Here is a 17,702-nt window from a genome sequence, read left to right as displayed (position 1 = left end):
TTATACACAGTGCCAGGTAGCACTGGTAGACCTCAGAGACACAAGAGTATAGTAAGACCCATCCTCTCTTCTTAAGGAGTTCCAACTTGTTTGAATACACCTAACCTCTTAGTAAAAACCATCAGTCTCAGATATGGTAAGATTAAATATGCTGGCTGGCTGGTTTAGTCAGGAGAGCACAGAGCTCTTGATTTCAGGTTGAGTTCGATCCCCACACTGGGTGTAGAAATTACTTAAAAGTAAAATATTTTTTTAAAAAATTCAAGCAAAGAGAAATTAGGAAAAATAATAATATTTACCTTTAATTTCTCCAGCCCGTGCTTTTTTGTAGAGTCCTTTGACATCTCTCTGTTCACAAACATGCAGAGGAGCATCAACAAATACTTCAAAAAAAGGTAAACTTGCACCTTCATGAATTTGCCTTGCGTTGTTGCGATCCTTGGAAAAAAGACATACAGAAACATCATAAAAAGCGCTCATATGAATCAAAGGCACTAGAAATATCAGGGATGAATAAAAGTGCTTTTTCAGCTGAGTCAATGGAAAATAAATACTACACAAAACTTAATTTATATTTTAAAATATAAACTGAGGTATTGCCTGGGACCCAGTCAGCTAAGCCTCAGACTTCAACTCAGGTCATGATCTCAGAGTCCTGGGATCTAGCCCAGTGTCATGCTCCATGCTCAGCAGGGAGTCTGCTTGAGGATTATTTCTCTCTCCTTCTGCTCCTCCCTCCTCTCGTGCGCATGCACTTGCTGTCTCAAATAAAAAAAATTCTAAAAATATATATGTATCTAGAAACTGAAAAAAATTAAAAAATTAAATCCAGGAAATCATTACGTTAACATACCCATTCTTTATAACAATTTTAAAAGGTATACTATTCCAAAATACTGGGGAATTCCAGGAGGGAAAACAATAGATATCCCACAAAAAACGTTCACCTAAATTTTATGAGGAGCCAAAGCCAAAGCCTAGCCAAAAAGCAGAGATGTCACCAAGCCTCTCTCTCATAACATGTTCAACTTCAGCCTGAGCTGGTTTGAAAGCAACTTCACTTCCCAAGAAGTTCATTCAGATCTCTGAGGATGGTTTATCCACTTGCCAAATACAAACTCCTGTGGCCACTTCTCATCTCGAGCATTCCCAAAACTTTACTTTTCTGCCCTGCCCCTAACCCCCCCACCACTCTCTCTCTGGTCATCACCTTCATCACTCCACCCCATCCTCTGGCACGGTTTCCTATCTGAGTCAACCTCTTCTTTCTGGTCTTAGCTAAAACCAAGTACCCCCTTGAGATCCACTCATCCTTCCATTCCCAAGTATAAGCTCCACATTCATACTCTGTACACAAGCAGTGCCAATGTCTCCAAAGCCAGCCCCTGCAACTCCCACCATTCTATCCTCACTTAGTTCATTTTAGCATTCACATTCCTTTTGGCCCCTCTGACAAACCATGCCTACTTCCACTGTCACTACTCTCATCTTTCCTATTTCAAAAAGAAAATCTCTAGGCACGAATGCTCTCCACCTCCTCTCTGCCACATAAATGTATCTATATGCCCAATAACCTTTGTCTCTCTCACACCTGCCACTTCTCCCTTCCAATTCCAGAGTCCCTTCTAATGGACCGGCCTTGCTCAATCCATTAGCCCTACTCCATCTGAAATCTTCAGCCTCTGCCCTCTCCACCTGCTTTATCCCCTGCAACAAACTACAAGTCACTCATCCACAAAAAACAAGTGAATTAACAAATCACCCAAAATCCCTTAATTGTGGGTACTCTTCAGCCTTCAAATCACAGGACTTTCTACTGCATCTCATACTATGAACCCAACGTATCCCGACGACGCTACTCCTTGGTCATTCCTAATGCAGGCTCCCCTGGGCTCTTCCTACTTTCACATCCCTTCAACACTGGTGTCACCCACACTTCTTTAGGAGTCCACTGAAGAAGTCCCACATTAAGTCCTTGAGCACTTTTCTTGGCAGCCTTCACAATGTCAACTATAATATACACACCAACACTTAAGCCTGATCCCTGCCCATTTTCCTGAAATTACACACACGTTTCAAACTTCCTCCAAAATATGCCCACTTGGGAGATCCCACAGGTACCTCAAACTTAATATGTCCACAACTAAGTTCATTCTCTTTTCCCCCAAGCTAGCATCCCATCCATACTGCCCAAATCAAGGATGATAACGCTATTTACCCAGAATCCCAAGAGTTGTTCTGGTTCCTTCCCTTTGCCCCACACCCTCACTCTCTGTGCATTCTGTCACAAAGTCCTTTGGATTTTGCCTTTCAATATTATATCAACCCAGTTTGCATTTCTTCCCTACTCCCTAGTTCAACCTCATTCCTCCTCTGGTCAACTGCTATACCCTTTTAAAAGTTTGTTGGCTTCTAGCTTTGATCTACTCAAAGTCATACTGTTAACACTGTCCCCTGATGACAGAGGATGCAAATTCAACCACGTAACTAACATCTCAGAGATTCTCCACTACCATCCGGGTAAAATCCAAACTTCTTAAAAGAAAAAAAAAAAAATCCAAACTTCTTGGTGTGAGGCATCAGGCCTTCTATACCTGGCCACACCATTCTCAGTCTTGCACTTGATGTTCTATTAATAATTAATACCTGCCTGGTTTACAAGGCTGTTTGGGCCTTATGCCTTAGCCATCCCTCCCCACCAGAAAGCCTCCACTTCTCTCTTCTGCCTAAAGCAATGTGCTGGGCCCCTGGCAGCCCGGGCACCTGGGGGGCCGGCGGCGGAGGCTACTCTAAAGCAATGTGCTGCTCACAGCACGACTCTGTGAAGTCCTCCAGGAAGCTCAGCCTGCATGCCCAGGCTGATGGAGGGCCCTCCTTCCTCTGGCTTTCCAGAGAACCCACTGTATACTTGTTATAGTTCTTATTCTGATATAGTGATATCTTTTCATTAGCTTTACAACCATAGCATGTAGCAGAATGATTAAGTTGTGGATTAATCCTTAATGGATTCTGACTGTCCTTTTTATTTATTTTTTAAGATTTTATTTATTTATTCATGAGGAACACAGAGAGGAAGGCAGAGACATAGGCAGAGGGAGAAGCAGGCTCCATGCAGGGAGCCCAATGTGGGACTCAATCCCGGGTCTCCAGGATCACGCCCTGGGCTAAAGGGAGGTGCTCAACCGCTGAGCCACCCAGGCGTCCCCCAACTGTTCTTTTTAAATGAAGCTCAACTTCAACCAGGATTCAATTAACAAAGTTAATGATTCTGAAATCCATCTCAATTCTACACAGCTTTCTTGAGTTCAATGACCCACTTAGATAGCTACCAGGATTTCAAACCTAATCTACCTAAAATGAAAGAGTCATCTCCTCCCTGCCCATGTTGTATTTTCTACCTAAATCAGTCCATCTTCTATTCAGAAAGCACCATCCTTTATGTTCACCCCAAATTCAGCAATCAGCCACCATGTCCTACTGATCCTACAGGCTCAAGAGCCCTCAAATACACCCCATCTTTTCCATTCCCATTGTTACTGCTTGAATTCAAAAGTCTCACTAGTCTCCTATCTCCAGACCACTCTTATTCCAGACTTTATTTTTTTTAAATATATATTTTTTTAAATTTTTATTTATTTATGATAGTCACACACACACACACAGAGAGAGAGAGAGAGAGAGAGAGAGAGAGAGAGAGAGGCAGAGACACAGGCAGAGGGAGAAGCAGGCTCCATGCACCGGGAGCCCGACGTGGGATTTGATCCCGGGTCTCCAGGATCGCGCCCTGAGCCAAAGGCAGGCGCTAAACCGCTGCGCCACCCAGGGATCCCTTATTCCAGACTTTAAAGAGAACCTCACTAAAATGCAAACCCAGAGACAGCATTCCGTAATACAATCTCAAACTGTTAAGTCCTCTATGGGGCAAAGTTCTGAGCAACCAAGGTTCATCATCAGACCTCTGCCAACTACTCTAGCTTCATCTCCCCTCAAATTCATTCTACACGGCAGTTGTAACAAACTACCAACAGTTTCCCCAAAAGACCAAACTCCCTCACATTTCCATGCTGCTGCAAACACTGTACTGTTTCCTCTGTTGAAACAGCTTTCTTCCTCTGGTCTCACTGGTATGCTCTGATTCATTCTCTAGGACTCATTTCAAGCAGCATCTCTTCTGTGATTCTTCCACAGCACCTTTCATATACATTTACCTAATCACCTGCTGCAACATATTGTAACTGTTCACATCTCTATTCCCACCAGACTAGCTAGGAACTATCGGGTTTATTTTAGAACAAAGATGCCAAGTTCAGGGATGACATAGAATATACATATCCCATATTATGTGGTTTGACGCAAATATGACAGATTTTGACATGTCCTAAGCATAATCCAAACCTCATTCTTCGTGCTTTTAGAGATGAGATCAACAAATTTTGCTCGATACTATGGAAATAAGGGGACCAAAAAACAGATCAGCATATACTTTTAGAGACCCAGGTGACAGCTCTCCAAATCCCATGTTACTCTCTCCTCTTCCAAAGTTGCACAAATTCCCAGAAAGTGCAAGAATATCAATTACAATATTACTATGAAAACTGTTCATATCCAAGGATTCAAGAACTCAAAACAACTATTATTCTCTTATACACTTCATTATCTAGTATACTTTAAACTGATATATTGACACTCTTCCCAGTATTTCAGGAAAATAAAAAGTAGGCCTCACAGGACCTTTTAGGACTCCTGCCATGGTTCAATTAAGCGAATCTTTATAATAACACTCCATGTGATACTTACCTATAACTCCTACAGCTCGTACTTTAATGCTGCTTTTAAAAAAGTCTAACAATCCAAATTCATATACAGTACTACAACCATGCTTTTATTATATTCGCTGAATACTTATCACACCAGGCACTGTGCTAAGAGCTCTGAATGCATGATTTTCCTCAGAGAAACCCTATGACGTAGGCATTTCCTGAGCTTCTGAAGGTTAAGTCAACTGGCCAAGGTCATAACAGTAACTGGCAGGGTTGGGATTCCAACCCATTATTTCTGGCCCCAAAGCCCCTGACTTTAACCACCTAGTAATTTACCTGTTCTTTCATATCTGAGTTATGCTGTGATTTAAAAAACACTAAATATCTACTGTGTTCCAGGAGCTGGACTTGGTTACAAAGATAAACAAGACATAGTTTCAGCCTTTGAGGAGCCAGTGGAGTTTAGAGGTAACAAAGCATGATGGGTGAGAGCATGGATTCCAGTGACACTGGGTATATATCTTTGCTCTACCATGTACAGTATAAGACCCTTAGTAATTTATACCTGTCGCCCCAACCTCTGCCTTTTTTAAAGACTTTATTTATTTGTGAGATAGTGAGTGAATGGGAGTAGAAGCAGAGGGGGAGGGAGAGGAAAAGAATCTTTAGCAGACGCCACACTAAGTGCAGAGCCCCAAGTGGGGCTTGATCTCAAGACCTTGAAACCATGACCTAAGATGCTAAGATGAAACCAAGAGTCAGACACTTAACAGACTGAGCCACCCAGGTGCTCCACCTCTGCCTTCTTCATTGGGTGATGAGAACTAAGTGAGTTAATTTATATACATAGTTGCTGTTCAATAAATGTTAGCTGCTATGATTTTTATTATTACTATTATTGCTGCTATTATTAGCACCACCAACCAATGAACTGGTATTCATAATAAAATAATGCATTAAGGTACAAAAATAAGGGCACCAAAGACAGATACCCCACAAAGACCAAGGGACAAAGGGAAGGTACTCAGGAGGAGATACCGAACCTGAATCTCAAAGCATGAATAGGAGTCAACATACAAGGAGAAGAGTGCCTTCTGGGCAGGGACAAAAATCTCACAGTGAGAAATACAATGATTTTTTAAAAGAGGAATACAAAAAAGTGAAATGGTACTAAAATAAGAGGGAGGGTGTGATGTTGGGAGCGGTCCCGCAGTGCGAGGCAAGGTTCCAAGTTGAGCCAAAGCTCCTTGTCGTCCCTAGCCAACCCGCAGTCCTGTGGCGCGAGGCAGGGTTCCAAGTTGAGCCAAAGCTCCCTGTTGTCCCTGGCCAACCCGCAGTCCTGCGGCGCGAGGCAGGGTTTTGGGTTGAGCAAAGGCTCCTTGTCATACCTGGCCAACCTGCTGGGGCTGCACCTAGCTCTTCCCCCTTATGGAAGTAAATGTACATATTTGCTTCTCCTTTAAAATGTTATCGAGACAAGTTCCCATAAAGCAAGCAAGAAGGTGGCCTGACACATGACCGCCTTGGCAGACATTACTTAATAAACAAACTTCACTGTTTAGTCTATATGTGGCCTTCCTGCTCTATTGCTTAAACAAATAACAGGTGTCAGTCTTAAAAACAATGTATGTTTGTGCGCGAGATGTACTTCTCCTTAAAGAAATAAGCCGCCTGCTTACAGAGGCTATATAAACTCTACATGCAAAAATAAAGCTTGTCCATTGCGGCCATCAGCTGCATGGAACCTCCTATCCCATGAACTTTTAGTCTCTTGTTTCTTTCTCATCCCCTTGCCCTCGGTCCCTGAATCCGGACCTTCTCGCACCGGCCGCGACAGTGTGATGAAAGAGGAGACTGAAGACCTGGGAGTAAAGAAGCCATGGTCAGGCATATGTGAAGAAACTTAAGGCTTTCCCTGGTGTCTAACACATGTTGGGTGTTTACTGTATGTCTATTGAATAGTCAAGCCTGAAATAATTTGGCCACTGGCTTGAGGTCAAAAAGTTCAGTTATACTTCTGGAGGGGGCGGGGGTCATAGCAGGTTTTATCAAAACTGAATTTACTTAGAAAGTCACAGCACAGAAATGTTGTAAGCTAATTATTTCAATTTGAATTTAGCTTTGGGGAACCTGGGTGGCTCAGTCAGTTAAGTGTCTGCCTCTGGCTCAGGTCATGATCCTAAGGTCCTGGGATTGAGTCCAGCATCGGGCTTCCTGCTCCACTGGAAACCTGCTTCTCCCTCTCCCTCTGCTCTCCCTGCTTATGCTCTCTCTCCCCCTGTCAAATGAATAAACAAAATCTTTTTTTTTTAAGTTTTATTTTTTTAATTTATTTATTTATTTATGATAGTCACACACACACAGAGAGAGAGAGAGAGAGAGAGAGGCAGAGACATAGGCAGAGGGAGAAGCAGGCTCCATGCACTGGGAGCCCAACGTGGGATTCGATCCCGGGTCTCCAGGATCGCGCCCTGGGCCAAAGGCAGGCGCCAAACAGCTGCGCCACCCAGGGATCCAAGGAAGAATTTAGTTTCAAAGCACATGTCAGTGTTTAAACTGTTCTGCCTGACAGCATATTCTCAGTCAATGATACGAGAACAGCAATAGTACAAAAGCCACATACCTGAGTATAAGGTGATATAAAACTTGTGATGCATACTAAGCCGGCATCTGCAAACAGCTTAGCAACTTCTGCAATACGTCGAACATTCTCTTCTCTGTCTTCAGGACTAAAGCCAAGATTTTTATTGAGACCTTGACGAATGTTGTCACCATCCAAAGTGTAGCATGGGATACCATGACAAACCAAGTACTCCTCTAAAGCCATGCTCACTGTGGTCTTTCCTGCTCCAGATAAGCCTAAAATTCAACAGTCCAAGCACATTTCAGATGCAACGTTAAATGGATAACTACTTAGTAATAAAGAATTTAAATCACAGCTGTAATGACATTCATTATTCATAGCAATTTCTCAATAATACTTATCCCACATTTCTCTATAAGATTTACATCTTAGCTAGAAAAACATCTGTAGTTCAAATAAAATAAGCATTTGTGGTTTTGTGGTCTTTTTAAATCACAATAGACATTTATTTAAAGTAATACATTTGCAGCTCAAATAGTCCTCAATTGCACATTTCAGGTTTACCCAAACTCTTAAAAATATTTGAGGAGAGAGTTGCAACCATAGATTTCAACTCTATGATTACTTCTTTGTCCATTCCTCTCTCTTTTTTACTGAGTAACTTCTTTCAGATAGGCTTCAAGGTAGAAATTACTCTCCTTATGTTTTGTCCACCATTCTTTAGGCAAGATCTGCTTCCTCCTGGTCAGATCCAGTGCTCTCTGAATGTTCAATCACCCTGTGGTTATAAAGGTTGTCAGGAAGCTTTATGGCCTCCTCACATCATCATTCTCATATACTGCATCATCTCACATTAACTCCAGTTTATTGAACTGTGCAGCACTGGATACCACTTCTGAATGCCCTCTAGCCACCAGCGTGATGCTATGAGAGCAGGTCTGTTCGCCATTTTGACCTGACTACAGCGTTGACTACTTAAGCATTTATATTTTTAATAATTCCTGTTTATGCCCTAAGGTATCCTAGAAATTATGGTTTCAGAGGGTATATATTCACTTTGTTCCTGTTACTATTCCAAAGCTACATGCCAAAGTAAAAAGAGTGACGTGCCCCAATTATTTTCTGTGAGGTAAGAAAAAGGACAAAAGTAAAACTAAATATTATAAAGTCATCTCTATATCCCAGGATCAACACATCCCATAGACTACCATGATAAAAGTATCTGGATGTGCAATTTATAATATAATTAACTTTGAAAGAATATCCTCATTTCAACTTCAATACTTCCTCTACCAATGATGTTTACTTCCTAAACAACAAGAAGGAAAAGGAAAGCATACATTTATGCACTAATACTTGCAACCTTGATGAGTATATAAGTACAGAATTCACAGCTAAGACAGTGATCAGGTAAGAGATAAAAAGTGAGGTCTCATGTACTGATTCCCTTGAAAGAAGTCATGACAGCATAGAAGGCTAACTTAAAAAAAATATGTTATGTTAGGAGGATCAATAGTATTAGTTGCTTTATATATTAAAAACTTGTATTTGGGGTGCCTGGAAGGCACAGTAGGTTAAGTGAGAGACTCTTGGTGTCAGCTCAGATCATGATCTCATGGGGGTGAGATCGAGCTCTATTGGGCTCTGCACTCAGTGTGGAGTCTGCTTGAGATTCTCTCTCCCTCTGCCCCTCCCTTTCGTGCTCTCTCTCTCTCAAATAAATAAATCTAAAAAACAAAACAAAACAAAAAACGTGCAATAGCAGATGGTATTTTCCAAAGACGGCTCCAACAGATTTTCCCATCTGCAATCTCTTTGAAAATGTGACATCGCCATTGTCACATCAAGAGGTAGAGTCTAACTCCCTACCCTTGAATCTGGGCTGGACTTATGATTCATCTACTGCCAAAAGGATGTAGTGAAAATGACAATGTGTGACTTCCAAGGCAGGATCAGGAAAAGCTATTATGCAGTTTCTCTTGGACCCTCCATTTGAGAGAAGCCTGCTCTTAAATATCCTGAGGCTACCATGCTAGCAGAATCAAGAGCAGGTGGTTCAGCCAACTAAGCTCCCAGCTGACAAATAGCATCAAGTGAGTTAATGATCACTGACACCAGCCAGGTGAGCCTCTAGACATCAGGGAAATCAACCCAGCTGAGCCGTCCTGAATTCCTCAAGCACAAAATGGTAAGTAGATTTAAAAAGTTGCTTTATTCCACTAGGTTTTGGGTAATTTGTTACACAGCAACAATAACTGAACAAAAATATGGAGGCAGAAGTTTCTGTTTTTTGTTGTTTTTAACCAGCAGCTGAGCATTAAGTATGAGGGGAAGAAAAACTCTGAAACCTGAACTCTTAGACTTTTTATACATGACAACCTGATAATAAAAATATCTATTTACGGATGCCTGGGTGGCTCAGCAGTTGAGCACCTCCCTTTGGCCCACGGCATGATCCTGGAGTCCTGGAATCAAATACCACATCAGGCTCCCTGCATGGAGCCTGCTTCTCTCTCTGGTATGTCTCTGCCTCTCCCATTTCTCTCTCTCTCTCTCTGTCTCTCATGAGTAAATAAATAAAATCTTTAACAGAAAAAAAAGAGTACCTATTTATACATACATGTGTGTATATATATTCATTTTATGTATATATTTAATTTGAAACAAAGTAAGAAGAGAAATTGCTAAAAACCTAATTACTGACATAGGAAGCTTCATTGAGATGATTACAGTGAACAGAGACAAAAAGGCAAAGAAATTAAAGCAGGTAGAAAAGACTTAATTACTGGAGAGATAATACAAAACTTTGATAAGGAAAAGTAGCATACCTGAAGAAACCAAATGTACTAGAATAATTAGCCCCCCCTCCCCCATTCATATACACCTGGAAGCTCAGAACGTGGCTTTAGTTGGAAACAGGGTCTTTGTGGATGTAATTAATTAAAATGAGGTCATACAGTACTAGCACGGGCACTAAATCCAGCGAATAGTGTCACTGTACCAGGCCCATGAGGATGAAAGCAGGGATTGGAGCTCTACATCTGCAAACCAAGGAACACCAAAGATTGCCAACAACCTCCAAAAGCTAGGAGAGAGGCCAGGGCAGATTCTCCCAGAAGGAACTAACCCCAGAACCTTCATTCAGACTCCCAGCCTCCAGAACTGTGAGAGAATTAATTCCTACTGTTTAGCCACCCTGTTGCTTGAAATAATCTATTCCAGCGGCCTTGGGAAACTAGTATACCAACCAATATAAAAGTACAAAACAAACAAAAAATATATATATAAAACAAAGTTTATCTGAAATAAAATCTGAGAAAAAGCAAACTACACTCCAGAGAAATGGCAAACCACTCAATAGCTTGATGGATCCTGGTTAAACCACTGAATTGCAAGAAAAAAAATCTTTACTTTCATTTCCAACAATGAAATGATTTTTTTTTTGTCAAAAAAAAAATCAACATAGGCTATAGAAGATTGAAAAACATAATTAACAAGCTTGGTCTAATGAACATATATGGAACACTGCACACTAAGGGAATAGATATTCTTTTCAAATATATATTTATAGGGCAGCCCGGGTGGCTCAGCGGTTTTGCGCCACCTTTGGCCCAGGGCGTGATCCTGGAGTCCTGGGATCAAGTCCCATATCAGGCTCCCTGCATGGAGCCTGCTTCTTCCCTCTGCCTGTGCCTCTGCCTCTCTATGTGTGTGTGTCACTAATAAATAAATAAAAATATTTTCAAAAGAATATATATATTTTTATATTTATAAAGACTGAATATATACTATATCATAAAGCAATCACCAAAATATTTATAAGCATCACTAGTGGTAAGATCAATGGAATATACTATGTTTAAGAAAAGGATTAACTCAATATTCTAAAGATCAATTTCCCCAAAAATTGACCTTGACATAAAATGTAATCCCAAACTAAATCCCTACTAGATTTTGGAGGAACTGGTTAAACCAATTATAAAATTTATACCTTAATGTGGAGGAGCCAAAGGAAAAAAAGTCAAGATGTCTCTGATGAAAGAATAAGATGACTTACTTCACGGTATTTCAAGACTTAGAAATACACAACAGTAAAGACAATGTGGTAATAATAGAGTATTAGACCAGTAGAATAGATCAGAGAGCCCAGAAATAAATCCACGCATAAGTAGAAAACTGACATGTAACAGCTGACTTTGCATAAAAAAAACAGGATGCCCTCATCAATATATGCTCTTGAGAAAAAGGATTATCCACATGGAAAAAAAAAATAGATTCCTCCCTCAAATACACACAAAAATCAACTGCAGGTAGATAAAGGGACTAAATGAGAAAGGTAAAACTTCTAAAATATAGGAAAAGAAACAATTTTTAAGGGATCAAGAAAAAAAGGAATGCTCCTAAAAAGAAAAAAAAAATCAAATTTCTTCACATCATTTAATACCAGAAGACAGTGGAATTAATGTTTTAAGACAATGGAATAATGTTTTAAGAATTCCAAGACAAAGAAAGTATGAACTAAAATATAAATTTTACCCAACCAAATCACTATAAAAAATGGGCAGACATTCTCAAACATAAAAACCCAGGGAATTCAAAATCCAGTGAACACTATCTTACAACAACAACAATGAACTATAAACACTTAAATCTAAACCTAGACTAAGAACTCATGAGTGGACATGCCATAAAAAAATAAAAAAATAAAAAATAAAAAAAAAACTGATGGTAAGTTGATTGATATGGAATCAATTTACTTATAGAACTTAAACAAGCAATTATGAAAACTTAGGAATGTGTTATGAACCTGGACAATGGAAAATTAACAATTTAACAACAATCTAGACAAGAATGAGTAGACTATGATGATGCTGTCTTCCTTCACATAGAAACAAATAGACTTATCTATAATTGGAGCATGTAATTTAAAAAATACACACAGAGGGGATCCCTGGGTGGCTCAGAGGTTTAGCGCCTGCCTTCAGCCCAGGGCGTGATCCTGGAGACCTGGGATCGAGTCCCACCTCGGGCTCCCTGCATGGAGCCTGCTTCTCCCTCTGCCTGTGTCTCTGCCTCTCTCTCTCTGTCTCTCATGAATAAATAAAATCTTTAAAAAAAAAATACACACAAAAAATAAGAATGCCGCTTTTTACCAATCAGCAAAAATTTTAAGGATTGATAATATCCATGTTGATGAGGATACTACAAAATGGAACCTCTCCCACACTGTTGATAGGAGAGTAATAGGTATAAAATTTTGGTGATTAATTTGACAAGATACATCAAAATTTTAAATATGAATCCTAGAACTAAAAGAATCCATGGGATCCCTGGGTGGCGCAGCGGTTTGGCGCCTGCCTTTGGCCCAGGGCACGATCCTGGAGACCCGGGATCGAATCCCACGTCGGGCTCCCGGTGCATGGAGCCTGCTTCTCCCTCTGCCTGTGTCTCTGCCTCTCTCTCTCTCTCTCTCTCTCTCTCTCTCTCTATCATAAATAAATAAAAAATCAAAAAAAATTTAAAAAAAAATAAAAGAATCCATCATTCTTAAAACCACCTCCAAAGTCTGGATTAACTGACCCTCTCTCCAGCCTACTATGACTGAGCCCAAAAGGAGACTCTGGGAAAACCAATGCAAGAACCAATCAGAGGCCAAAGCAAAAGAAATGGATGTGAAATTCTTTATCACTCATTTTTTCTCTTTATATGGTTTACATTATTAGCTTCTTGAAGAAGAAACCAGGTCTTGTTTGCATGTAAAAGTAACTTTGTGTGTGTGTGTGTGTGTGTGTGTGTGTGTGTGTGTTTTAAAAGATTTTATTTATTCATTTTAGAGAGAAAGTACACACACATGAAATGAGGGGAGGAGCAGAGGGGACGGAAGAGGGAGAGAATCTCCAGCGGACTCCATGCTGAGCAGGGAGCTCTATGCAGGGCTCAATCTCACAACACTGATCAGGACCTGCGCCGAGAGCAAGAGTTGGACACTTAACCAACTGAACCACCCAGGTGCCCCTAGAAAGTAGTTTTAAGATGCATTCTGGTTTTCTCCTTTATTTCAACAGCAATTCTGTAACGACTAAAAGGAATTACAAAAAGGAAATATAATTAAGCAATGTTGTTAGTTACATATAGTGATGTTTCAGATACAAGAACAGCTCAAAATTTAAATAAATATGCTTCATCCTGGTTCAAGGCTGTGTATAAACACGGCTTTTGAAATTAACTGGTTTATCTCCTTGACCTTACCTGTTAGCCAAACTGTACAACCACGAAAACCACCTCTGGTTCCAACGACCTGACCTCTCTTGTTCCTGCTGACATGATGAGCTTGATAGGTGACATTAGTTGCTCTCTGCATCCCCTGGAAAAGAGAAACAAAAATTCGGATTCACCCAAGTCTTTAAAAAGTAAATACATATTCCTTACTGTCAACTATTCTATATAACATGCCAAAAGCAAACAAAAAGATTAAAACTAATAGCTTTCTTTCCTTTATAGTACCTATCATGACCTCTGGTACTTTACATACGCCAATTAATTTAACCCTCAGAGCCACTCATGAACACAAGGACTCTTACTACCATGGTTTTACAAATGAAGATGTTAAACCTGAGAAAAGTTAAACAACTTGCCCAAGTTCCCATAACAAGGGAGTGATGGACTCCATAGCCCAGTCTTCCATTCAATCATTCACTCAACCAGTATTTACTGAGGCCCTACTAGTATACCAAGTGAACTAAACAGGGTCCCCTACCCTCACTGAACTTATATTCCACTGACGGAGACAAAGAAATAAAACTCTACTGTAATATCAAAGAGTGACAAGTGCATTCTTGAAAACATACAGGGTAAGACTGAGAAGAGGGATCAAGGATGACTGCCTCTTTAGACAGGATAATCAAGAAAAGCCTCTGAGAAGGTGGCATCTGGGCAGACTCCTGAACGAAGTGTGGAAGGAATGTCTGTAGGCATCATAAAATACATGATGGAAAAAAGTGGACTGCATTGCTTATTCATGGTTATTCCACAAAAAAAAAAAAAAAAAAAAAGTGGAATGCAATTTTTCTTCCAAATTCTCTTCTTAAACAAAAACAGCATAAATTTACACAGGTCTCAAAGAATCTGAATGGACATTTCTCCAAGGAAAACTACAAATGACAAAATAAGCAGATTAAAAGATGTCCAGGGATGCCTGGGTGGCTCAGTCAGTTGAGCATCTGACTTTTGATTTCAGCTCAGGTCAGGATTCCAGTCATGAGACTGGAGCTGCACATTGGGCTCCACACTGGGTGTGGAGTCTGCCTGGGATGCTCTCCCCCACTTCCTGTGCACCCCTGCCCCTCTCTCTCCCTCTCAAAAAAAAAAAAAAATTCAGTATCATTAGCCATCAGAAAAAGGCACATCAAATCAAAACCCCAAGGAGGTTATCTCTACAACCCACTAGGATGGCTATAATCAAAAAGACAGTGACAAGTGCTAGTGAGAATACTGAGAATTTAGAATCCTCACATTGGCTGGTGAAAATGTAAAATAATAATACAGCCACTTTGGAAAACAGCACTTCTGCAAAATATTAAATATACAGTCATATGATCAAACAATTAAAAGTCCTAGATATATACTCAAGACATGAAAACATGTCCATGCAAAACATAATAACCAAGTTCACAGCAGCATTCAAGTCCAAAACGTAGAAATAAGTCAATTGTCCATCAATTGATAATTAGATAAAATATTTTAAAATTTATATATCTATCCAAATCTGGTAATAAAAAGGAATGAAGTACTCAAACATGTTAAACTTAGATGAACCTCAAAAACATTAAGTGAAGGAAGCCAGTCATACAGACCATATACAGTGTTAATTCCATTTATTTGAACAGTCCAAAACAGGAAAATCTACAGAGACAGAAATCAGATTAGTGTTTGCCTGAGGCTGGGAGGTTGGGGGAATGGGGAGTAGCCGCTAATGGGTATAGGAATCTTTTTGGGGACGATAAAAATGCTCTAAAATTGTGACGACAGCTGTACAACTCTGTAAATATACTAAAAACCTTTTAAACATATGCTTTAAGCAGATAAATTGAATGGTATGCAAATTTTATCTCAATAAAGCTATTTTATACAAAACAAAAAAATGAATTACAGAGTCTCTATTTTCTCTTCCTAGGAAACAAAACATAATTTAGGTTCTTTTTTTTTTTTTTTTTTAATTTACGGGGGGGTGGGTAGGGGCAGAGGAAGAGAGAATATGAAAAATGAAATATAAAAGAAACTATGAAATACTATAAAAGGACACTCAGAAGACCTAAATGAATGGAGAAATAGGCTATGTTTGTGGAAAGGAAAGTTCAACTTTTTTTAAAAAAGTGAAGTCTCATCAATGTGCAGAAATCTGTTGCATTTCTATATGCCAATAATGAAGCAGCAGAAAAAGAAATCCAGGCCAATTGAATGGGAAATTCTGGGGCAGGGCCCAACAATCTGTATTTTAAATCCCTCCAACTGATAATGATGCAAGCTGGAGTTTGAAAGCATGGGCTTATGGGAGAAATGGGGGAGAATAAATAATTATATAATTTAGGCAGGAATAAGTATCAAAAAGAAAAAAGTAAATAAAGCAAAATTGTGAAGAAATATCAGAGAAGTGATGTTCAGACAGGGTGGCCAGGCAAGGCTTCACCAAAAAGGGGACACTGTGATGAGTTCTGGGGAGAGCACCTCCAAATAGAGCACAGCGAGCACAAGGAAAACTGAAAAAGTGACTACGGAAATCTAGAATAGTTGCTGGGCAGTCCAAACAACTCATGTGAAACCAACAATCAAATCCAAAGCAAAACTAGTCACCAGGATCATGTTTTCTACAGCCACATAAGGGACACACAATGGAGCATGAAACAACTGGGATGGATCCAACCAGGGCTGTGATTTGGCACAGAGGTCTTTTTTTTTTTTTTTTTTTAAGATTTTATTTATTTATGTGAGAGAGACAGAGACATAGAGGGAGAAGCAGGCTCCCTCTGGGAAGCTTGATGAGGAACTGGATCCCAGGACCCAGGGATCATGAACTGAGCCAAAGGCAGACAGACGTTCAACCGCTGAGCCAGCCAGGCACCCCTGGCCCAAGTGGTCTGCAAAATGGGGAACAAAGAGCCTTGCAGGTATAGAAGGATGAACTTTGTTTGGGGGTTTGTTTTGTTTTGTTTTAGAAATATGAACTTTGTAAAGGAATGTATTTGTATCCAGATCTTCAGCTTCTGGATGGTATTCCTTTCTAAAAAAGGGTCTGCCTGAGTGTCCGATCTCTTTTCCCAACTCCCTCTCCATGATCCTCCTAATGTACATGACAAAGCATCTCTGCCCTTCTAAGTTCTACTATCACTCACTGCAGAAAATCCTCTGGGACAAAGGGACAATCTGACAATTCTTTTAATAGGCAACACCACACAAGCTGCACCCCTCCCCTACTAATCATCTCATTAACAACTGCATTTCCAGTGAAATTATGCTCTCCGTGTTCAATAAACACGAAAAATTATAATATGGGTCTCCCAACCTATTTCTTTTCAATGAACTAATAATGAAGCAAACATTACTTTACAGCTCTACATTTCTGAGATCTTCAACAAAAACAAAGTTCCACACACAGATATCCTCATCTCTTGGGAATCGGGGACACCTCTTCCCAGAGGTCACTAATGTCAACTCAACTCCCTGCTGCCAGGGAGAAGGGAGCAGAGTCTGAAAGAAGGACGGTTGAGGGAGTGGTTTGGAAGAGAGTGCTATGAAAGTTAGCTGCCTACACTTGCAGAACCTGTTTGGCTCAGGTCATTTTGCTTTGGGGTTTATTCTAAGTTATTTCTCTTTGGGGCAAGAAGAAACATGTATCTAATGAATTTTAATTTATTCTGGCCCTGTACAGTATCTCCTGATTTTCTTTTTAAACTGAGTAGAATGTACAAAATTATCTGAGAAGCTATAAACGGCTGAGGACGTGGTTTGGAGAAAATAAAAGATAAGCAGAGGTCATCTGTTTTAGTCATTAGAAAAGAATGCTACCTGGGGGGTTCCTTGCATCCTACCCTTAAGAAAATTCTGGCAGCAGATGTGGCAGGCAGCCTAAGGAGGCTTATCATTTACATATTTTCGATATTTTTCATATTAAAAAACAATCTTAAAAAAAAAGATTTGCCACAATCCCCCACCTCCCAGTTTCTCAGAGTAAATCAAAGAGCATTTTTTAGTACTGGAATGGCAATGTAGTGGGATTATGCTACATTTTCTGAGAATCTAAAGGCCACTTCCACAGGCAATCTTCTTTCAGTTCCCCTTCCTTTCTGTTCCACCCACGCCAG

The 17,702-nt window shown here is 40.1% G+C and overlaps 1 protein-coding gene and 1 pseudogene across 2 annotated transcripts in view; both read right to left on the bottom strand.

Annotated features, from left to right (window-relative positions):
• PAPSS1 (3'-phosphoadenosine 5'-phosphosulfate synthase 1) overlaps positions 1-17,702 on the bottom strand; it is a 98,890-nt gene that overhangs the window by 72,038 nt on the left and 9,150 nt on the right. For both annotated transcript variants that reach the window (XM_055342534.1, XM_055342535.1), the window contains 3 exons: positions 13,594-13,708; positions 7,384-7,619; positions 300-438 (listed from right to left, as the gene is read on the bottom strand). In XM_055342534.1, the coding sequence (XP_055198509.1) occupies positions 300-438; positions 7,384-7,619; positions 13,594-13,708 (490 nt within the window). The remainder of the gene's footprint in view (positions 1-299; positions 439-7,383; positions 7,620-13,593; positions 13,709-17,702) is intronic.
• On the bottom strand, positions 7,966-8,293 carry LOC129521245 (cytochrome b-c1 complex subunit 7-like; annotated as a pseudogene).

This window comes from Nyctereutes procyonoides, unplaced genomic scaffold (genome assembly GCF_905146905.1).
Source record: "Nyctereutes procyonoides isolate TBG_1078 unplaced genomic scaffold, NYPRO_anot_genome, whole genome shotgun sequence".
NCBI classification, from domain to species: Eukaryota; Metazoa; Chordata; class Mammalia; order Carnivora; family Canidae; genus Nyctereutes; species Nyctereutes procyonoides.
This window is presented reverse-complemented; position numbering and strand designations above follow the sequence as displayed.